The 24,189-nt window shown below is 40.6% G+C and overlaps 1 protein-coding gene and 1 non-coding gene across 3 annotated transcripts in view; both read right to left on the bottom strand.

Annotated features, from left to right (window-relative positions):
- MAP2K7 (mitogen-activated protein kinase kinase 7) overlaps positions 1 to 24,189 on the bottom strand; it is a 39,675-nt gene that overhangs the window by 9,537 nt on the left and 5,949 nt on the right. The window contains exon 2 of one of the 2 annotated variants that reach the window (XM_034407113.3): positions 23,374 to 23,421. The exons of the other annotated variant lie outside the window; for it this stretch is intronic. Coding sequence (XP_034263004.1) covers positions 23,374 to 23,421 — 48 coding nt within the window. The remainder of the gene's footprint in view (positions 1 to 23,373; positions 23,422 to 24,189) is intronic. 2 annotated transcript variants of the gene reach the window in all.
- LOC117660637 (U6 spliceosomal RNA) lies at positions 6,328 to 6,434 on the bottom strand. The gene has a single exon (XR_004589750.2). It is a non-coding gene; the product is annotated as a U6 spliceosomal RNA (small nuclear RNA).

Raw genomic sequence — 24,189 nt, 5'->3', positions numbered from 1 at the left:
AATACTATTGCTCCTTCTGCACAGTAAAACCCATGTGTACAAGCCGGAGATTTCAACTACCTTATCGTGAAAATGCCTCTATCTTGGTCAAGAACTAAGGTTTTCTTCTATACTGCTGCACGAATCAGGCAGACCAAATATTAATTGCAAGGAATCGTAAAAAATTAATGCATTCCTGTTATATTATCTGCTTCCAGATTTTGTTTTTCCTTTGAAGCAAATGGATGATTGTTCAAAATTTAATTCTGAAAACTTCTGCCTAAGTCTCTGCATATTGGGATTTTGTAGTGGTTGAGGGGTGGGATGGCATTTTCTTTTCCATACTATATGCTGTACCAAGTCTCACTGGTTGAGTTGAGCACCTTAATAATAACAATAGATGTGGTAAAGATTTAATGATATCGTTTTACACACACACACTGTACCCTGTTTCCCCTAAAATAAGACATCCCCTGATAATAAGCCCAATCGGGCTTTTGAGCGCATGCACTAAAATAAGGCCCCCCTGAAAATAAGCCCTCCCTGAAAATAAGACCTCCCTGAAAACATTTAAACACATGTGCCGGTCCCCACCATTTCCTCTGGTTTCCTCCACACACCCCAAAATAATAAGACCTCCCCGAAAATAAGGCCAAGCGCTTATTTCGGGGTTCAAAAAAATATAAGACAAGGTCTTATTTTCAGGGAAACACAGTATTTGTTTATGTCTATAAAGCCGTCCATTCAATATTCTTGGAGGAGAGAAAAATACAACAACCAGCAGCCATGGTAAAAACCCATCTGAACCACTCACATAACCCCTTCAACAGATTCTGTCACAAATTCTGACTCCATGTGCAGCGGCATAATCTGGTCTTCAAAGCTGTATGAAAAGCAACCAGGTTTGGGACTAATCTAATCCCCAGGAAATGATGTTCCGAAGAGTGAGTACAATGACAGAAAAAGATCTCTTCTGAATTCCACCAAATGGCATTCTTTAATAATGTCTTGCTGGATCTGATGGGATGGATAGATACAATCAGGGAGAGAAAAATCCCTTAAATTACCCAAACTCATCATATTAATCAAAAAGTTGACATAATGAACTCACATGACTTGCCTTGTGGAAAGATGGACAAACAAATGTAATAAATAAGTAACTGCCTAGACTAGGGGGATCAAACTGGTGGCCCATGAGCCAGATACATCACACGCAGGCTACAGCTACCCCAGCTCCGCAAAGGGAAAAAACATTGCGAAACATCATGTGACAGCAAGTTTGACACCCATGGCCTAGACCATTGTATCTTGCACCTGGCTGCAGCTTCCAGATGCTCTTCAAGGACAGGACAGGACCATGAAAAGCACATTGCAGTATTCATTCAGAAGGTGATTAGGACATAAGTGTCTGTAAGTAGAGTCTCGTCTCAGGAGTGGTATAATTACCACATACCACAACTATAAAATCTCTCCTGACCAAACTGCTCCTTGAACAAGATCTCAACCACAGAAGCGAAGGCAAATAAATGGCTTTCAAACAAGAACATAATTATTAAAAAGAACAAGGTTGACCAATAGCATTAATCAATGCCATTTATTTTCTCTTTTTAAAAATCTCTGTTTGATAAAAATATTCCATCAACCCATTGAAGGTTACAAAAGTTTTTGTAAGAACACTAGGCCTCTAGTAAAAAGGACATGTATTATTAAAATATTTCCAGATATATTATGTCCTTTACACTGTTCTGTAAAGTATTATTCCTATATTACAGATTAAGAAATAAATTTTGAGGCTGAGATATCTTCATATTCAGATTAATGCTGCCCAGTCACTGCTGAATGGGGTAGTCCCAGAAATCTAAATTATAAATGAATAAATAATTTTTCATTATCACACATGAATTGACACACAAAATGCATGGAGTAAAGCTGAAAAGAAAATTGGAATGAATATAAGAGAGATATAATTTAAGAGTACAATTTCAAATGCTCAGGGAAGCCATCTATTTAATGATCCAGAGTTTGTTTGTTTGTTTTTTAAAAAAACAGTAAATGTGAAATAGATGCCTGTGGCTATTATGTAAGAAGTTGTTGCATAAGTGTTTTAAAAAGCTAATAAATTAGGACAAAATAACTGAGGAATTATCATTCAATTTCAATTAACTCCAGAAAGAAATCTTCCCTGGCTAAAATGGCTAAAACATTTAGAGCAGGGCTGTCAAACTCCCGGTCCACAGGCCAGATGCGTCATGCGTGGCCATGCCCACGCCCAGTTTAGCAAAGGGGGGAAAGTCCTGATATGTCACATGATGCCACCGTGACGTGAGTTTGACACCCCTGATTTAGAGAGAGTTCCTTATATCTGGAAAACAAATAAATACATCTACTCTCAATATTACAGCCAGTTTGATATAGAAATTAAGATGTCCTAGAAACCAGGAGACTGAGTTCTAGTCCTGATTGAGGCACAAAGCTAGTTGGGAGTCACTCCCTCTTAGCCCTAGGAAGAAAGCAATCTTGTCAAGAAAACTGCAGGAACTTGTCCATTGATTCAATATGTACATATAAAAACTCTTAATAGACCTAAAATGTGTATCTATCAATAAAGAAGAGGAATTGATACAACCTGACATCTAAAGCCAGTATAAAGGAAATAAATGAATGGAACAGAATGTTACTAAGATTCATTCACAACTTTTATTTTAACATTAAAATAATGTCAATGCTACTAAGATTCAAGACACAACTTTTTATTTTATTTAATAGTACCTATAGCCTATATTACTGAACTATAAACCACAGCACATAAAATTTTAGAGATTATATTTGTTTTCTTTTTTGCAATCTACATCTTGTGGGTTTTATTGAAATAAATTGAAAAATCCTGTTGAAAATGTAAAAAAAATGTGGTGGAGACACTATTCTCCACTCTGCCCACTCAAGAAGATCAATGCTTTGGAAAGTCATCTCTTCCTTGATTCTCTGTCACATACTTTCAATAACATGAGGAATTGGGAACTTAACTGGTGCCTATAATTAAGAAGCAACAATTTGCTTCTTGAGCAGTTATTTGTTGCCCATGAATGTCTAACATGGAGGTAAAACCACTGACCAATTAGATGGTGTAACTACACTAAAAATGATATTATGGTAGAAATGTAACTGACTTTCACGACTTCTAGCTTTTTAACATGAAAAAATGGTTAACAGAACCAAGATTGAAATGGAAAAGAATATAATATAGGTAGCAATTCGTAATTTAGCCCTTCCATTCAAAAGACAATTACTGGTAAATGTTTCTACAAATTCAAGATATATGTGATAAAGCGTGGGTTTTCTTGGGTTAAAGTGTGTTTTCTTCCAAGTCTTATTTTTAAAACATTACTTTTAGGTTCACATAGCACAATAAGTCACAATCTTAGCCCAGCATATAATGTGAATCCAGTTCATGAAATTAGTTTATTGTTCAATGTACAATATCAATCCAGAAAACTATGCTGAATAAGACTGAGTTAATCTAAACCTATCTAGCAAATACAACCCATATGAGGAAGTTTCAACTGAATTATCTTGACTGAAGCCCTGTGGGAAGCAACAGAAGGTTTGCCTCTTTTGCCTGTTTATCAGATTGCATGATCATAATAAAAGCAAAAGGCTGTTAAGCATAACGTACAGATTGTGGGGAGGAAAATATAAATCTAGACCCTCACTGCAGATATTAAAACATAATTCAGAAAATCCAGAAATTTTTAATGTCTGTGGAAATGTAACCAAACAAATCTTTTTTAAAAAATAATTTTTTATTATTTTTTTTCTTTAAAAACAAGAACAAAAAACAGTTTCCATTTTATAACAGTTCCGTATCAATGTATATCCACAATTTATATTCCCACCCCCTACATATTCATATTTATATCTGCGGATCTCTTATTCCTTACATATTGTATATACTACTCCTTAGTTATTATACATAATATTATATTGATATATTACTTTACATACATTGTATATTTAATACCATTTTACGAATACTTCCTAATTTCTAGATCATCTCTATTATATATTTTCTTACTTATTATTCCTGTCCTCTAACCATTTGTACCATTTATTCCATATTAAGTAATATTCCGTTTCATCTTTTTCTTTTATTTCTTTTGTCAATTTATCCATCTTCACACAGTCCAAAATTTTTCTTATCACCTCTTCGTCTTTTGGTATGACTATTTTTCCAATTTTGTGCATAGGTTATCCAAGCTGTAGTTATAATATGTAGAATTAGATATTATATTTCTTTATTATAATTTCTTGTGGGTATGCCAATAAAAATAATTCCAGTTTCCAGTCTATATGATGTTTAGTTATCTCACCAAGCCACTTTTTAATTTTATTCCAGTATTCTTTTGCTATTGCACAAGTCCACCATAAATGATAATATGTCCCTTATGATTTCTTACATTTCCAACAAATCGGTGATGTGTTTGGGAACATCTTAGCAAGTCTCGCTGGTGGAAGATGCCATCTATAAAACATCTTGTACTGGTTTTCCTTATAAACCACTGACATAGTCAATTTTAAATTTATTTCCCTAAGTTTTTCCCATTTCTCTAAATCTATGCTGTATCCAAATTTTTTTGCCCAGCTAATTGTTCCTTTAACCACTTCCTCTTCCATTTTATATCTCAGTAAATATTTGTATATTTTCCTAATCAACTTTTCTTCCGTACCTTGTAAAATCCTGTCTAATTCCTGCTGTTCTTTTTGGAATTCGTATATTTTCTATATCCGGTCTGGATTTGTGTATATGTCCACCAATCTGTGTCTATACCCTGATCTTTTAATTCTTGTTTGGTTTTCAAATTCCCTTGTTCATTTATCAGATCCTTATACCTGATTAATTTATCTATGTCTGTTAAATTCAGGCATTTAAAGGCTTTTATTGTGGATAACCAGTTTGGTATTTTGATGTAATGGTTTGTTTTTTTTAATTTTTTGCCAGACCTGTAGTAAGGCATTACTGATTAAGTGTCTTTGGAAGTAACTGTGGGATTTATTTTTCCCATCCCATATGAATGCATGCCATCCTAATTGTAGGTCATGCCCGTCTAGTGTCAAGATCCTCTTATTTTTAGTTCAATCCAATCTTTAATCCATGTTAACGTTGGTGCCTGATAATATAATTCCCAATCTGGGAGTGCAAAGCCTCCTTTCTCTTTGCTATCCTGCAGTAATTGTTTTTTTCCCTTGCCAAATGTATTTTGTGGTTAATTTATTTAAATCTTCAAAAAAAAGTTTTTCCTGGTTTTATTGGTGTGACTTGGAATAGAAATAATACTATCGGGTAGTATGTTCATTTTACTAGAGGCTATCCTTCCGGTAAGTGACAACTGAAGATTTTTCCAATTTTCTAAGTCTTTTTTTATTTGTTGTATTATTTTGTTGTAATTATCTTCCTTAATTGAAGAGCATTTAGCCAATAGCCAAATTCCTAAATATTTTACTTTCTTAGCTACTTGCATATCTGTTTTTTCTTCCAATTCTCTCTCTTGTTTTTTTGTAAGATTTTTTATTATTATTTGTTTTACTTTTATTAATTTTCAGCCCCACTACCTCACCAAATTCTTCTACTTTTTGAATTAATTTAGGATCAGATTCTAACAGTTCTTCTAATATAAATACTAAATCATCCGCAAATGCTTGGACTTTGTACTCTTCTTTTTTAATTTTTAAGCCTTTTATGTCCTGATCCTGTCTAATTTTTATTAAGAGTGTCTCTAAAGTTAGGATAAATAGAAGAGAAGAAAGCAGACATCTTTGTTTTACCCTTTTTGTTATATCAAATTTTTCTGTGGTATCACAGTTCATTATCACTTTTGCTGTTTGAATTGTATAAATTTTTTCCACCATCTTTACAAATTTCCCCCCAAATTTCATATTTTTAGTTGTGTAACAATAAATTTCCAATTTAAATTATCAAATGCTTTTTGGGCATCTAGGAAAACCAGTGCAGTTTGTTTTTCCAGGTGTGCCTTGTAATACTCTAATGTATTTATGATACTTCTCATGTTATTTTTTATCTGTCGTCTTGGTAAGAAACCATTTTGATCTGAATGGATGCGTTCATTTTAAACTCTTTTAACTCTTTCTGATATTATCAAGGCGAATATTTTGTAGTCCGTGTTTAATAATGAGATGGGTCTGTAATTTTTAATTTGTTGACGATCTGTATCTTCCTTTGGAATGAGTGTAAATAAATGCTTCTGTCCATGTTATTGGTAATTTGGCCTCTTCAAGTGTTTCATTAAATATTTCTAATATTAGCCATTCTAACGTTTCTTGTGTATTTTTTTTTAAAATATGGAACGCTTCACAAATTTGCGTGTCATCCTTGCGCAGGGGCCATGCTAATCTTCTCTGTATCGTTCCAATTTTAGTATATGTGCTGCCGAAGCGAGCACGTTTCTTGTGTATTTTTGTATAACTCGACAGGAATTCCATCTGGGCTTTATTATTTTTTTGCTTTTTCAATGCAAACCCTAATTCCGTTGTAGTTATTGCACCATTTAACATCTCTCTTTAGTCTTCTGTAATTTGGTTTATGTTCAGTGTGTCTAGATATTGTTTGATCTTGTCCTCTGCAATATTATCTTGGGAATATAACTTTGTAAAAAATTCTTGTATTATATTCTTTTTTTCTTCCCTTCTGTGCTGAATCACTCCTTTCTCATCCTGTAGTTGGTATATTATTCTTTTCTCCTTTTCTTTTTTAAATTTGTATGCTAACCAGCGTCCTGGTTTATTCGCATGCTCAAAAAAAATTTGTTTTGCCATTTTAATTTTCTGTGCCATTTCTTCTTGCATGGTCAAGTTGAGTTTGTGTTTTATATAATCTCTTTTTTCTTTTATCTTATTATTTTGGGCCTCTTTCTGTAATTCAAATTCCACTTTTTAAAGTTCTTCCTGTAACATCTCTTGTTGATATTTTCTTTTCTTATTTTTTCTTGCCGTATACACTATTGTTAGTCCATGTATATAGGCTTTTGTGGTATCCTACAGGTTTTGTAGCGATGTATCTTCTTTTTTGTTTACCGTAAAAAATCATCTCAGTTCTTTTTCTAACATTTGTCTGTATTCTTTGTCTTTTAATAAATTTTGGTTCATTGTCCATCTCTTTTTCTTTTTCTGCCCTTTCCATATTATTTTTATTGGGTTATGATCTCCCAATTATTGGTCTCTATTTCTATTCTATCTCTTTTCGCAGTCCCGGTGTCACCCATGCTATGTCGATCCTTGACCAAGATTGGCGTGGATTTGAGTAAAATGTATATTGACTGTTTGTCCCATGTACTTCTCTCCATGCATCCTGCAAATTTAGTTCTGATGTCATTTCAAATAATGATTTTGGTAGTGTTTTTCTTCTTGTTTTTTTTCTTCTTGCTTTTGTAGTCTTTTTTAATGTCCACAATTGCGTTAAAGTCTCCAATTATGCATATATTTTCGTATTCCATTTCCGTTATATTATTATGTATCTTTTTGTAAAATTCATAATGATTGTTATTTGGTGCATATATTATCGTGAGTAATATTTGTTTTTGTTCCTTTTCTAACTCTATCATTAAAATTCTACCCTCTCCATCTGCATATATAAATACTCTTGATTTTATTCTTTCTTTGACATATGTTGTGAAAAGAAAAAAAAAGTAACCAAACAAATCTAATTAGTATTTTCCATGTCGTTCTATTATTATTCACTTCCCTTTGCATTCAGATAAATATTATAAAGATCCGAAAACTACAAACCCTTTCTTATACCACACTACACTCACAGTCTCAATCCGAGAAGCATGCTGCTCAAAGTTTGATCATGCAAACAGATCTGTCAAAACAAAATCCACAGCAAAGGAGAAAAACATGCTGAAGAAAAGGTCATTCACTGCAGTATATTTCAATAAAAGATTACCAGTGGTGAGGGAGGATAGAACACAATATACAGACATACAGACATACATACATACATACAGACAGACAGACAGACAGACAGACAGACAGACAATACATGCATAAAAAGGGAAGGAAAGTTACACTGATGGGCATAAGCAGATAACACGGAAAGTAGAAGCACAGCAAAGCAAGCATTCAAGCAAGCACTGGGGACTCCGATATAGGGCATGCATCAAAAACATTTTAATTGGCATAGCTAGTTATGTGACAGAATTCCAATGGCCTTTTTAGACCTGCTCTACTTCGAATTATCATGGTCAGATCATGTAAAAGAAAAGCAGATGTACTGCACATTTCGTATTTTTCACAAATCAGTTAAGATTGTCGTCTTCATAGTTTACTTTCTGTAAACAAAGAAGCAGCTACTGAGATTTTAAATAACTGCTAGGTCAAAAAAATGACAGTGCTAAAACTAGGCAGAAAAGGAAAATTAAATCCATACCATTCCCAGATGACAGATTAAAAGCCAGTTTTTCTGACATCCTTCTGATAAAACATTTTTGTGACATAGGTCACAAAAATAATCACATTGTTAAAATAAAATGTCTCTCAAAAGTGAACAGAAACAGGCAATAAAATAAGAAACCTTAAGGCTCGACGTCTTACAAATGTAATTCTCTATATATCTATCCAAAGATAATCCTGATAAATTCAATAAGATACACATTTAAGTAAGTATGTTTAGGGTTGCAGCGTTACAAGTAACAGAAACCCAAAGCCATTGATAACTGATTGCCACAAAGAATCTAAGTCTCAACATGCCTATTCCGTATGTGTAGATTTTTTTCTATTCATGTTAATTTGCCCTAATTTGCCATTCTTCATGGAACTGCCGAAGGGTAACAAACAACAATTGTGCATCCCTGTGCTGAATAGATTTCTTTTTAAAAAAAAACATATAAAAACATCAGAAATTAAAAGACATCCATTAGGATAATGGGATATAGCTACTTTAAATAAGTTAACTTAATATAAAAACATGGCAAAATATAAAGGTTTTGAGTCACATGGAAACAGATATTTCTGAAATACCAGTAAGGTCACATTAAAGCTATCCTGAGTGGCATGTATGCATCCAAAGGGGGGAAAAATCAATATTAATGTTGAGACTAGTTAAAATAAATTTGAGTGAGAAAACTATGTTTTCAATGTTTTGCAATACTGCAACACAGTTCCCATATCATCATCATCATCATTAAAACTATTATTCATCACTCATGGGATGAATGCTCTTGAAGTTTTTTTATATTTCTAAAGATGATGCTTTAAGACAGGGATGTCACATTCGTGTCATCATGGCAGCGTAACATGACATATCGGGACTTTTTCCCCCTTCACTAAATTGGGCTTGGGCGTGGCCAGCGTATGATGCATCCAGTCCATGGGCCGCGAGCTTGACAGTCCTATTTAAGACATTGTCTCAAATGATACTGGTGCCTGAGACTGATCGCCATCAGATTACCGAAATGAACTTGCAATGACATTTCAACTACCATTGGCATACTTGGCATACATGGCACTTACATTTAGAGTTAAATAAAAATAAGCTCCACAAACTGTCTATTGCTACATTTAGCGGCAAAAGATTTTCACCTGATTTTTCCTGGTACTTAAGGTTTGTTTGCTGGTTGGTTGGTTGGTTGGTTTATAAAATGTATTGGCTAGCCATCTTACCTTAAGGTAATTCTGGGCGTCTTACAATCACAATGTTTCACTGCGATACCAAGCTCTGACTGCAAAATTAACATGCATCTCTGATGAGGAGAGAAGACTAATCACTTACATAGAGAATAAAATTAAGCCTATGCTTAATATTTCCTGTAGCCTTATATTTATTTTAAATAAATATTGATGGTGGGATAATGGACTATGCAACAAACTGGCAAGAGGGAGAGGAATTTTTCAACTTATGTTAAGAATAATTATCTATACATAGAAATGCCTACAAACTCTGTTTATAGGAAGGCAAATAATTCCGCAGCCTTCATCTCATTTTGAAAAGCTACCGATTTATATTCTCACCTCTAGCCAATTGTGGAGTTCTGCATATTGTGATCTGTTACTTCCCTCAACATTTGCATTTCAAGAACACTGTACTGGAATAATTTTTATAAGGACCAGCTGTTGTCCTTTGTGGGAACAGTGAACTATGAATTTAGTGAGAAAAATGAAGAAATTATGGAAATCAGGACAATATAAATTCATTATTGCTGTATAATTTCTGTTTCCTTGTTGGTTTCTGCAAAAATGAAACATTTTATTGTTCACTGAGTATTACAGGGAAAATAGGTTACTAGTAGAAAACAAGACAAAGCCGGGTCCTTCCATGAAAAATATGCTCTGAAGTGTATAATATTGAATTCCTTAAGCAAATTGGTCAATAACTTATGACTGCACTGAATTTGCTCTTGTGACCCAAGTCATGCTTTCAGGTGACACACTTTCTAATACCATTTTATTATTGAAAATCTTGATAAAACATGAAAAATTTTAAGAAATCACTTACACACAAACAAACAAACAAAAAAAACCCCAGAAATGGAAAGCATCCAGTATCTTAGAACGATGTTGAACTCGGAATTTACTCTGCAATTACTTTTGTATGGATTTATATGAGCTGATTTATATAGATATTATATGTTAATAGCTAGCACAACTTTTTTCAAAGATAATTTTGGAAGCAGTTTATGACTCTAATGTTATAGATTATTTGAAATTATAGAACTATTCAGTGTCATGATCTAAATGACTCTCTAAGCAGACAAAAATCAAGTAGCATCTGAATAAAGGTGCAATATGAAAAGTAGCCCCATATTTAAATGATAATGAAACTGTAAAAGCCAAAATTACAAAAACGGATGTTGTTCTTACCTGAATGTCTCTTCTCATGCGCTGCGGGAGAATCCAAGAGCGGGTTGACTTGTATCTATTTGCCAGAGACTGAATGTAGGTTTTTTTCATTCTTTCTTGACCACGCCCTCTCTGCTCAGTTTTTCGATGAAGGCACAGTCATCCAGTGTAATCAATACAGTCCCGAAGAGAACCACACCTGGGCTCCCAGAGCAGGATGCTGACAGGGTGGGTTGGATTCTCCCGCAGTGCACTGAGAAGAGATGTTCAGGTAAGACCAAGTCCGTTCTCCAGTGCGCTGCTTGGAGAATCCAAGCGTGGAACATACCCAAGCTTAAAGGTCTATGGGTGGGGAGCTGACTGATCTTGGGGCCCCGGAGTGGAGTGTACTCTCTGAAGCACCCTCTGTCCAAAGGACGCCTCACCTGAGGCATAACTGTCCAGTTTGTAGTGATAGATGAATGGTGACAAGGATGACCAAGTGGCCACCCTGCAAATGTCTATGACGGATGCTTGTGTGGCCCATACAGCCGCAGAAGTGCACGTTGCCACACTTCTAGTGGAGTGAGCTAGAATCCGTCCCGGCGAAGGCCTGGCCTTGAGCTCATAGGCCTTTGTAATACACGCCTTCAACCAACAGCCCACCGTGGAGGGGATATCTTCCTGCCCATTGAAGAGGTGTGGAACGATAAGAAGAGAGATTCCGTTCTCCTGAAGGGCGCAGTTCTTTTAATGTATCTTTAATGTATCTACGGAGGGCCCTCCTGACATCCACGGTGTATCATTTCTTCCAGTGGATGATTGGGTTCTGGACAGAAATCAGGCAAAATGACCTCCTAGGCCCAGTGGAACCAGGAGTTCACCTTGGGCAGAAAGGAGGGGTCCAACCGCAGAACAACTCTGTCTGAATGGAAGATACAAAGGTCCTCTCGCACAGATAGGGCCGCTAGTTCAGATATCCTCCTGGCTGAGGTTATGGCCACGAGGAAGGTAACCTTAAGGGTCAGAGGCTGATAGTACTTAACGGTTCAAATGATGAAGACATTAGTGCTTGTAGGACTAAGGTAAGGTCCCAGGTGGGGCATTAGTGCTTGTAGGACTAAGGTAAGGTCCTGCTAACCTGAAACCACCGGAGGTTTCAGGTTAGCGGCTCCCTTGAGAAAACTACGTACCCTCAGATGTTGAGTGAGGGGACGTCAGGTGCCATCTGTCAGTACTGTAGACAAGGCCGTGACCTGTCGACGGAGGGTGTTGGGAGCCAACCCCTTCTCCAACCCCCGTTGCAGAAAGTCCAGGATAAATACATAAATACCATACCTGGGTATAACCCAGGGCCCCGAGATCAATCAGCTCCCCGCTCATAGACCTTTAAGCTTGGGTATGACCCACACTTGGATTCTCTAAGCAGCGCACTGGAGAACGGACGTTGGTCTTACATGAACATCTCTTCTCAGTGCACTGCGGGAGAATCCAACCCATCCTGTCAGCATCCTGCTCTGGGAGCCCAGGTGAGGTTCTCTTCAGCACCGTATTGATTACACTAGATGACTGCGCCTTCATCGAAAAACTGGAGCTCAGTCGAGCAGAGAGGGCGTGGTCAAGAAAGAATGAAAAAAAACTACACTTAGTCTGGCAAATAGATACAAGTCAACCCATGCTTGGATTCTCCTGCTGTTACTTCATTATATGCAGATTCTGCCTGTTTTCCTAAAAGATGGGAACAAATTACTTACTGCAGATAACAAAAAGGTGTACAGGTAGTCCTTGACTTACAACCATTTATTTAACAAGTGTTCAAATTTACAAAACACTGAAAAAGTGTCTTATGACCGATCCTTACACTTACGACTATCACAGCATCCCACAGTCACATGATCAAAGTTTGGGTGCTTGCCAACCAGTAAGTGCTTAAGACAACTGCAGTGTCATTGGGTCACATGATTGTTATTTTTTTACCTTCCCGGGAATTTCCAACAAGCAAAGTCAATTTGCTTAACGACCACATAATTCACTTAGCAACCATGGCAATTCACTTAGCAACCATGGCAAAAATCTCGTAAAATCGGAACAAGTCACTTAATGAACACATCACTTAACAACAAAAGTTCTGTCCCAATTGTGGACACAAGTCTAGGACTACATGTATGATCTTTCTGAAGAACATTAGACAGTTCTAACAAAACCTCCTATTTATGCCTCTTTACATTTCTAAAAAGCAATTTTGCTAAGCAAAAGTAGCTTTCCTTACTTTACGCTAATATCAAAAATTCAAACCGTTCAGTTTTCCTGCCCTATTCTTTTTTGGAATGTATGGAATGCAATTAACAATCAGCAACTGCTATTTGATACAATAAATGAAAGTAGTCCCAGATAAAAAGATGTATGACTATTAATATTTTAATATATCATTTTGTAGTTCAAAGAACAATAACTCTAAATCAAAATGTTATGTTTGTCTGCACATAACTAAAATCCATACAGGTAATCCTCAACATACAACCATTCATTTAGCAACTGTTTGAAGTTACAACAGCACTGAAAAAGTGAGTTACAATCAGTCCTCACATTTATGATCATCACAGCATCTCCATGGTCACTTAATCCTAATACAGGTGGCTGGTAACCAGGTTGCATTTACAGCAGTTGCAATGTCCCATAATCAGGTGATCATTGCCTTCTAACAAGCAAAGTCATTGGAGAAGTCAGCAGAGAAGGTTGCAAACTGTTTGCAATTGTAGGTGGTGTCTCACTTAACAAGCATGGTGATTTGCTTAAGAACCATGGCAAAAAAGATTGTAAAATTGGATGCAGTCACATGATACTTCACTTAACAACCACACTGTTTAACAACGAATTTACCAATCCCAATTGTGGTCAAAAGTTAAGAACTATCTGTATTTAATCACTAATTTACAGCATTGACAGCACCACCAGAACATTGGCAGTTCCACCAGAACAGCTTGGATCCAAGATCTTATCTTGGACTGTAAATTTTACGAACTGGTGTTTAAAAGAATGACTACTGAGAAAAAATTCCTAACATCAACTGATAAGGTATATCAGAAATAGAGAAGATGCACATTTTTAATCCACAAAAAATTGCTATTCATCACTGTACTTATTGATTCCTTTGGGATTCAAGCAACAATACTCTGCATAAACAAAGTTAAAACCTCCTTTGAATCAAACTCAGCTCTTGGTGAGACTACACATTTCCCACAATATAGTTTTTTCGGCAATAAAGTGCAGCAGTTAAACCTTGTCCTCTTTCAACTTTCCAGTGTAGCTTACTGCCATTTCCCAATGATCTTCCGTCTGAGTGTTAACTAGGTGTAATCCTGTTTAACTTTTCATAGTTGGCCAAATTTGCCCCAAATGAATTTCTATAAAAGTAGGGATAGAAAGGTATAATAAAAGGAGCCAAAGAAATCTTTTCTTGTACCTGTTTCATTAAGATTTATTTATCCAAAGCAGAAGTAATCCAATCAAGCCTCAAAGAGCTAATACCTTTAGATTATTTATAATATACAGTTTGCTTCATTCAATCCTCTATTAAGGAAGGCTAATTTTTAGAACTATGCTATTTCAAATATGATTTCCTATATATGATAATCCAGGTTCGAATGTAAAGATGACTAGCAATATGCTTGGGATAAAATGAATGTGATTCTGCCAGTTCCACCTAGTGGTATAAGCAAGATTTCGTTCCCTACCAATCTGCTTGTAAACTAATTCACTGACAATATACTCTTTGCCTTTACTTTGGAGGTATAGAACAGCATATTACATTTTCAATGTTTTTCTGCAATCACAAGTTGTTGTTGTTTTTTAAATTGAAGTCTCGCCACCCACCCATATTTAGGGAAAAATGGAAATCAAGTATTTCAATAAATAAAATAATAAATGGTTAAAATAAAAGGAATTTAAAACCTGAAACTAACAAGGAATTTGAGTTTTATCTGACCTGGGGTGAAGCTTCAAGTTAGAAGAACCTACCTTGCTACAAGCTGCGCAACTAGCACAATTAGGCCTTAATTGTCTGAGTACATCTATTTTAGATAACTACAATGTCTCTAAACCAATCAAGTGCACATGTAAACTTATATAGGTATAGGGTCAAAGGGTGAAAATGTTGGGTTCATGCAAAAGTTGAAATTACAAAGTTTGAAGGCCATTCATTCTCTTTCAATGGTGTAGAGAACTGTAGAAGGGGCGTTGGTCCTACCTGATACGTTCCTTCTCAGAGTGCGGGGAAGATCATCCAGGAATGGGTGGTGCTCTGCTTCTCTGCTTGGAGACCAAGTAAATTTATGTGAAGCCGCTGGGTGAGATCATCCGTGGCTTTGGGGTGGAGTTCCATCAGTATGCTGATGACACTCAGCTGTACATCTCCACCCCAGGGCATCCCAACGATGCCCTTGAAGTGATGTCCCGGTGCCTGGAGGCCGTGCGGATCTGGATGGGGAGTAACAGGCTTCGACTCAACCCTTCCAAGACCGAGTGGCTGTGGCTTCTGGCGTCCCGATATAGCCAGCTGGTGCCATCGCTGGCTATTGGGGGCAAGTTATTGGCCCCCACGGATAGGGCTCGCAACTTGGGCGTCCTCCTGGATGCACGGTTGTTTTTAGAAGAGCATATGACGGCCGTGGCCAGGGGGGCTTTTTATCAGGTCCGCCTGATTCGCCAGTTGCGTCCCTTTCTGGATCAGGACTCCTTACACACAGTCACTCAGGCACTCACTTCCCGCCTGGACTACTGCAATGCTCTCTACATGGGGCTCCCCTTGAGGAGCACCCGGAGGCTCCAACTGGTGCAGAATGCGGCCGCACGGAAGATTATGGGAGCAAGGGGGCGCTCCCATGTGACACCTCTCCTGCGTGAGCTGCATTGGATTCCAGTTGTCTTCCGGGTGCGCTTCAAGGTGTGGGTTACCACCTTTAAAGCGCTCCATGGCATAGGACCTGGGTATTTGCAGGACCGCCTTCTGCCGCCGATAGCCTCTCACCGACCAATACGCGCCCACAGAGAGGGACTCTTCAGGGTGCCGTCAGCCAGGCAATGTCGGCTGGCGACCCCCAGGGGGAGGGCCTTCTCTGTGGCAGCTCCTGCCCTCTGGAACGATTTGCCCCCGGAGATACGAAGGATATCGGATCTCTGGGTCTTTCGCCGTGCCCTGAAAACTTTTCTTTTCTATCAAGCAGGGCTGGCATGAACCCCCTCCCCCTTTTTTAGTCTTTTTAGTTTTTTAGTTTTAAATTGTCATGGGGTTTTAATTGAATTGTTTTAAATTGGGCCAGTTATGTAATTCTTTTTAACAATTTTAAATTTTGTATCGGCATGTGTTTTAGTTCTGGCTGTTCACCGCCCTGAGTCCACTAGGAGAAGGGCGGTATACAAATTGAAATAAATAAATAAATAAATAAAATAATAAATTTTTCTTGGCCACGCCTCCCCTCCCTGGGTCCTCCCCAGTTCGACGATGGCGTAGCAATGATGATGATGAGGCTCACAACCTGTGAAAAGATCAATCCCTCCCGGACTATGGACCAGACAGTCACCAGGGTGGGGCTGGATGATCTTTCCTGCACTCTGACAAGGAGCATATCAGGTAGGACCAACACCCCTTCCCATTCTGGTGGGGAAGATCATCCAGGATCTTCTAAAGCCAGTCAGTCGTACGGGTGGAAAGCAGTCTGGTCCGAAGTCCCCCGCTCTGTGGAGTCCCAGGAGGATTCACCCGGTTCCAGCTATGCCAGCCGAATGCGAAGACCAAGAAGCATAGCGATGCTCAAGGCCGTGGATGGACCTGAAGCCGTCTGCGAGGTCACGCCAGACCGACTGCAATCTCCTGGAAGTAATGAAGCGACCAAGATGTCGTGGAAAGGAACCTGGAACCCAACAAAGAACTCCATCTTCCCCAAGGGAGGAAGACCCAAGCTGGCCAAAAGGTCCAGCCGGTTATCAAATCCGCTGGGTTGCGGGCTATGGCCTTGGAAGCCATTCCAGGTCAGTGGTCCCCAGAATACCCCTGGAAGATAAGTGAGGGTCAGACTGAACCCAATTGCGGTGGGTTGGTATGTCTATCAGGTCCGGTCCTGTTGGGAAGGACACCAGGAAGGGAATCCGGCAACTGACTCAATGGTGAGTAACCCACCAATGCTATCAGGTAACCAGAGCCCCGCTCGAGTACAACCGTAGCCATCTTCAGAGTGGTCAGGTGGCCCAGACTTACTGTTCCCATCATTCGATGGCTACGGTTGTACTTGAGCGGGGCTCTGGTTACCTGATAGCATTGGTGGGTTACTGTCTGCTAGGTGCCTAGTCTATGTCCAGTGGAACGTGGAAAAACCCGTGGACATGAAAGGGTACAGCCAGAGAGAAGATGAATGTCTATGCTGCATACGTTGGTGAACGTCATCCGGGCAGCCATCATAACCAGTCGGTGATAAGGCCGTCTAGAGCCTATGATGAACAGAAGTGCCCCGAGGTGGTGATAGCCCTGCAGGGTTCCCTGGCCCCTGATGCCATCCGGCCGTCCGAAAGGACCAAAGAGGGTCTACCACCCCATGCCCAGGAACCTCCTGCCCTGAGGGTCCCGGAAGGGAACTACGAAGTGGGTCATAAGGGCGGTGCAGACAGGCAACCAGGGATAAGCAGGGCCATTGGACTACAAAATTCCAGGCTCAAGCAGCTGCAAGTGTCCGGCACGTAGCTACTCCGACCACCATGGAGAGGTGGTCTGATGCAATAGGACCCCAATTCCTGAGCCAGTAGGACAGAGCTGTCCGCCACTTCAGCAAATGGTGGTACACACAGTAGGGAGTCAGTATTCTTCGGTTATGGCCACCCACCCAGTGGAGGTAGCTCACGATGGAGAGATGGCCCCGCCCCACCGAATAAGGCAGGTCAGGAGGCCCCCTGCTGCAAACCTGACTGGAATTAAGTGCTAGGGCAGCCGCAAGGCAAGAGTCTGGAAGGTAGGTACCAGAAGGATATATAAGGGTTCCCCAATACCCACCCCCAAGGGAGTAATCATACGTTAGACTATTGATCGTAGATCCCGTTCAGTTTAAAGCCCGGCGAAATAAACCCCAGAACCAGAACTGGTAAGTGCCAATCCAGCCAGGGAGTCAGGAAATGACTGGAAGGAACTGACACCTGGTTAGCCCAGGCATCCTAGTAGCAGCTCCCCCCAGGGATCAACGAGAGGTCAAACCCTATCGCCGACTGAAAGTGCCAGTCGTGATAAAGTGAAAGCCCAGAGGCCTTGTATCTGCAGGAGGGCAAGAGAGGCGAACGTGTACCCTGGGTCAACATTCCCGTCAGCGCCCCTCGAAATCTCTGGAAGCTGGGATAGAATGGCAAATGCTCACACTGTCGACCATTAAGGTCCGTGGCTGCGTCGCTGTGTGGGCTAGGGTGTCAAATTTAAGCCAATGCGGCAGATAGATGGTCCAGGAGGGTGCTCAACAAAGGCTGAGCGCCCCCTTGTCCTGAACTGACGTTCTACCCTGCAGTAGGTAGTCAGCCTGATCCTTAAGTGAGCCTGCGACTGTCATCCCCAGCCAAAGAGCAGCCAGAGGCATCTGCACTCGGCGCTACCTCCGAGTCCAAAGGGCCCCATCGAGAATAGGGAAGGAAATAGTAACAGCATTGTTTGTACCAGACAGGCGTGTCTCTCCAGTACCTGCCAATGAAAGCTGGGTCAAGCATCTCCCTGAGGCAAGTGGAGCCCTTGCCGGGGTGGGTGCACAGGCCAACTGTCACTTACCCTTACCAACGAAGCCCATGTCGCGGCCAGGTCAGAAGATTGGTCGTCGCTGTGGAAACACTCAGAAGGGCTGGCAGGCATGGCATATCGTAAGCGGCCTTGGCTGAAGCTCAGCAACTGGTATAACCTAAGCGGTACAGGCATGGAAACATTGTACAGAGTTAGCATATTGCTCCCAACCATGCTTGGGTCCTCGGTTGACTGACCCTGGTAGAAGGGAAGGTTGGTGCTATCCTGAACGCTCTCGTAACTTAATATCCGGTAGGAGGACTGCTCCATGTGCAAAACTCGCAATTGCTGCCAACCCCAGGCCCGTATGGTGTGCCCTGGAAAGGGGTCTCTGCACTGTCCTCCGTGATATCACTGTCCCTCCTGTCCTTCTCCAAGGCACAGGGCGAGCCAAAAATGGCCACCGTGGTGGCTGCTGCCGGTGTAGACTTACATATCGCTTCAGTGTGCCAGTTCCGCCACTCTATGTAGTGTACTGATTAAGCTTAGTGGCAAGTGGGGTCTGTGGTATAATATCTAACCCTTCCCCTGTACGAGAGGGTGTAAGGATCACTCCCGGGTAAGTAGTAAGCTGAGGAAGAGCTAGGTGACCAAGGAACCCTCCCATGTATAGGCGGTTCCGACACCCCACGTGGAGGGTTAAGGACCTCAGGAGAGGTGTCAAAGATGCTGGTATCAATGCAGGCAGGCCATGGCCAGGACCATGTTAAATAATGTGGGGACATGGAGTGCTATAGCAGGTGTCCCTCTGATTGGACCACCTGTGCAGGGAGACTTTGTGGTGGGCCAGAGTGACCCTTGTAAATCCACCCACCATGTTAACTTGGGGCAGGCACACTGACAAGGCGCAGTCGGCTACAGGGCAACAAAGGCACCAAATTCCTCCCCCCCAATGTTTGGTCGGGCGCCTGAGCGGTCTCGCCACCGCTAACAGCGTAATTTGTTTCTCTCCGTAGCCCATGTGCCATCCAGCAGGTCACCTCAGAAGGAGTTTCCGCAACTGCGAGAGCTACATGTTAGCCTTGTGCGGTCGAACCTCCAGGCTATGAGGCAGACTGACCCGAATGGGCTCTCCCGCCTTGGCTATCAGGTGGTTGGCTCTGTCATCACTTTGACTACGGGGGAAAAGAGATCAATCATCTCGAAAGGAGCGCCCCTTGCCTCGGCAGCCGAAGTGGCTGACTTAACCACTGAGGAATGTCATTACATGAGGCAGACTGGCTCTGATGGAGCTCCCCTGTCTCGCTTCAGAAGTGCCTGATGTTACTACCGAGTTAACTGAAGATACAAATGAGACTTCCCGCGGCAGTTGCCCAAGCGCCTGGCGCTCCTGCCGATTAAACTCTACACAGACTTGTGGATTAGGCAGACTGGCTCGAAAGAAAGCACTCCTGCCGTCTCAATTATGCGCTTGGCGCTATCAGAGTTAATGTATGTCAGAGGGCCGACCTGCTCAAAGAGAGCGCTTCTGTCCCGCTATAAGGCACTTGGCGCTATCAGAGTTACAGTATGGCGGGGCAAACTGGTTGAAGGGAGCGCTCCTGTCACCGCCAGTATGGAGCTCAGCGCTATCAGCGTCACTTTGCGGCATAAGGCCGACTGGCTCGCCGGGAGCGCTCCTGTCACAGCTATCATGGCACTCGGTGCTATCAGTCATTTTGTGGCAGAAGGCTGCCTGTCTCGCTGGGAGTGCTCCTGTCGCCACTATTATAGCGCTCCGCTATTAGAATAACCTCATGGCATAAGGCAGACTGGCAGGAGAGCACTCCTGCCTCTGACATGACGCTGCTAGGAGCGGCCGCCATGTTACCTTGTCCGATGGGCAGACTGGCTCGCTAGAGCTCTTCTGCCGTGGCTGCTATAGTGTGGAGCACAGATACCACCTTACTGAGGCGGGAAAGGCTCAGTACCACCACTCGTCGCGGCCTGAACTGCGCTGGTCGCTTCCCGCTCAATGAGCTGTGAGGGAGACCTCCCATCTCGATGTAGTGTTGGGTTGCATCTTTGGGTGGAAACGGGCAGACTGACTCGCAAAGAGTACTCCTGCTGTGGCCATTGTGGCGGCAAAGACATCAGCCACTTTCCACTCACAAATCAGGCAGACTGGCTCGTCTTGAGCACTCCTGCCATGGCTCTTGAGGCGTCAAACGCACTTGCCGCTTGTCAGTATGCCTGGACGAAACCAGGCAGGGACTGAGTCCCACTCTGCATTCGCAGACGATTGCCAGGGGCAGCCCGACCAAAGGCAAAGCCCCCTCTGCTGGCACGGGATTGGCAGGGGCCTCGGCCGAACGTCAGGCTGCTAGGGAGGATTTCCAGCGGACCGCTGGCCAGCGACCATGGTTTGGTTTCAATTCCTGTCATATTTAGGTAATTAGGAATCGGTGAGCCTCATTTTCTCAGTCTCATCTCATGGAAGACTGAGTTGAACTGGGGAGGACCCAGGCAGGGGAGGCGTGGCCAAGAAAAATTTACTCAGTCTCCAAGCAGAGAAGCAGAGCACCACCCATTCCTGGACGATCTTCCCCGCCACAATGGAGAACCTCTCTTTCTGCATTTGGGCAAGAATTTTATAACCAGGAATCCTGTTTGGAAACTATGTAATCTGAACTAAGAAATTTGAACTATGCAAACTAATTTATATGCTTAATGTTCCCTTTTTTCCCACTGTTAAGTAATATTATTTAAATGTTAAAAAATTAATTGTATACCATGACATCAATATGTAAGGCTAGCTTTGTATTGCGTTTAAGAAATATTACCTTTCTTTCTCTTTTTCTGCGTTAACACTTTTTAAAAAAATATACTCCTACAGAAAAATAGTTAATATATTATCTATTTCACAATAAAAAGGTTTTTAAAATTTGCTGGATTATATCTGCAAAGAGCAGCTGGCAAAGCAAAAAAAAAGCATAGGTAAGAGCTTCTGAAAGGCAAGATTGAGAAGGCCTGGATGATATTCTATTTAAATACATTCCCAGCCTGATGGGCTTCAAAGCATTAGTAAGCAAGCTTCCCCAAGACAAAACATGCTAGTCTTTCTGTATTTTCAGCACTGCAAGACTGCTATATCTCAGGTAGGAAAAACCACAGTAATTAATTCACAATTCACAGCTACAGTAGCTAAAGGCAGACAATGAAGAAGTTCTTTTATATATACCAAAGAGAATATTTGGCAAGACAAGTTGAATCAAGATGAATAGCTGAACATTTACAATATAACTGCCCCATCCCAAAGTATGTCCTTTAGACATAAGGGAATGCAGGAACAAGTAAACTCAGAACTTTCAATAAAAGATACCACAACTGTAATATTGTTAAAAGTACAATGTCAATCTGAAAGCAAAACAAATAAGAGTAGTTCTTAATATAGAACAGGGGTGTCAAACTCGTGGTGTGACGTTGTCGTCAAGTGACGTATCACGACTTTCTCTTCGCTAAACCAGGGGTGAGCATGACCAGTGCATCTAGCCCGCAGGCCGCGAATTTAACACCCCTGGTGTAGAACATTCTACCAACATACAAAACCATAGAAAGCCTATGAATAAAAATTGGATTTTAATTTCTGCTTCAGAACAACTACTAATTTCTGCTGTAGTTATGCAAGTATGGCATGAAATCTTCAGTTTCATTAACTCTATTAAAAAGTTCTTTGCCAATAAAATAGTTTCAATTTCATCTTTTGAAATTCTGATATTTCATTTGTGCAGGTAGCACACGCATGCTTGATTTCTAAAGGTGTTGTTTTTGTTAAGCGAGGATCATTTCCACCTAACACCTCCCATCACAACTTCCATCTTTATACAGATGTATTAGACTGCAAATTTCAGAATTCTTAGCCTGGCACTTGAATTCAGAACCACCTGGAAAGCATTGGACTGGGCAAGGCAGGTCCAAAGAGAGATCTCAAAATTCTTGGGTCTCTCACAGAACTATGTTTGGGATCAAGGAATATCTGGACAGGAATCAATCTGGGAAACTATCTGTAGTTGCTGCCACAGGTTCTGAGAAAGACAGTCCTTCAAAGATAATGCAAATGGCAATACCAAAAGCACAACTCATTCATATATTGCTATAGATGCTGCCTACTGTTCAGCTCCGATTTCTTCAACTTGTCCTAGAAATCTTAAAGCAATTTACATTCTGCCAAGTTCCGAGGTTGGCATACTCTGCTCCGATTTTAAATCTTGGTTAGAAGTTGTGGTTAATTAAAAACACAATCTTGATTTTCTGCCCTTAAGCAAACTCAACAGCAACGATAGTTTGCTACTAGGTTCTCCCTCTGAGACAACTGCACTTACACTAGAAAAGTCTTACTTAGTTTTCCTATAGGTAGTGGCTTTTTCTACCCCAAATATTAACATGCACTGTATCTGTATTTCTGCTGTTTTCCATCAGAGACATTTCGCAAGGATTAGGAAAGAAGGTTGGTAAGACATGATCCAAAATGCACATAATTTAAATATTACCTGTTTTCATAAAGTGCTTTGACATAATCAGTAAAGGAAGGTGCTAAGCAACTAAATGCAGCTGTGGACAATCAAACACGTTTTCATGCATGGCTTGATGCATCACTTTGTCTAGCCAGTCAGGATGAGTTAGGGCTAGATAAAAGGTAGTAAAGGAAAAATACCACAGTGGGAAAGAAGCAGGGTCAGACACACATTTGGAACAGAAGCAGAAAAGTGGCAATTCTATGCAGTTGAAAGAAGCATTAGATAAATGATGCAAGAAATCCAAGCTGCGATGATAAAAAGTTCTGGTACCTGCACGTTGGGATGGAGCGGGAGCAGGGCTTAGAGTGATCACAATAACTGGATTGGGAAAAGGAAGAAAAAAACACGATAAATCACAACAGAAACAGTCAAATCATCAAAATGAAAATAATTCATGTTCAAATCAATTTCAGGACAAGGAATTCAAGAAATTCAGGTAGGGAGAAATCAACAAAGGGGACAGAAAGATGAAAATGAGATGTATCAAACAAGTGAAGAATCTGCTCTACAATTTAATCAAACACGTGCAGGATCAATTTCTTCATTGTATTTATGAGCACTGTTCCATTAAGCTCTGTGGATTTCAGCTCCCTACACTGTAACATTCCTTTAATGGTCTCTTATTTCCTTCCCAGACAGAACCTATTTATTAGAACTTCATCAACAACATGTTCTACCACTTCACTATGATATGAAAAAAATACTTATCCCCTTCTAGATTTTCTGGATTTTTGCACCTCTTTTCTTCAAAATATTACCTGGGGTTCTTATGGTCCTACTGCTATGTAAAGGAAGACCGAGTCATCTACAAATAACACTAACATTTTGTTCTTGTTTCATAAATTTCATAAACATGAATCAAACAATGATATGCCAGCATGAAAAAGTAATCACTCCCTTGGATTCAATGAAATGCTTCCTGTAATTAGTGATCAGACTCTCACATTGCTGGTTCAAAAGTGCATGAGGACTGCCAGTATCCGGCAGCAGCTGCAGCCCGCCAGTCCCTTAGTCGGCGTACAAAGCGGAAGGCACAAAGCAGAATGTGATCCCGATGCACGGAGTGGAAGTCAAGCAATCCTGGCA

The sequence above is a fragment of the Pantherophis guttatus genome, chromosome 2 (genome assembly GCF_059756535.1).
Source record: "Pantherophis guttatus breed Tessera chromosome 2, ASM5975653v1, whole genome shotgun sequence".
Classification (NCBI taxonomy): Eukaryota; Metazoa; Chordata; class Lepidosauria; order Squamata; family Colubridae; genus Pantherophis; species Pantherophis guttatus.
The sequence above is the reverse complement of the archived record's forward strand: the minus strand, read 5'-3'. Positions and strand labels throughout refer to the sequence as shown.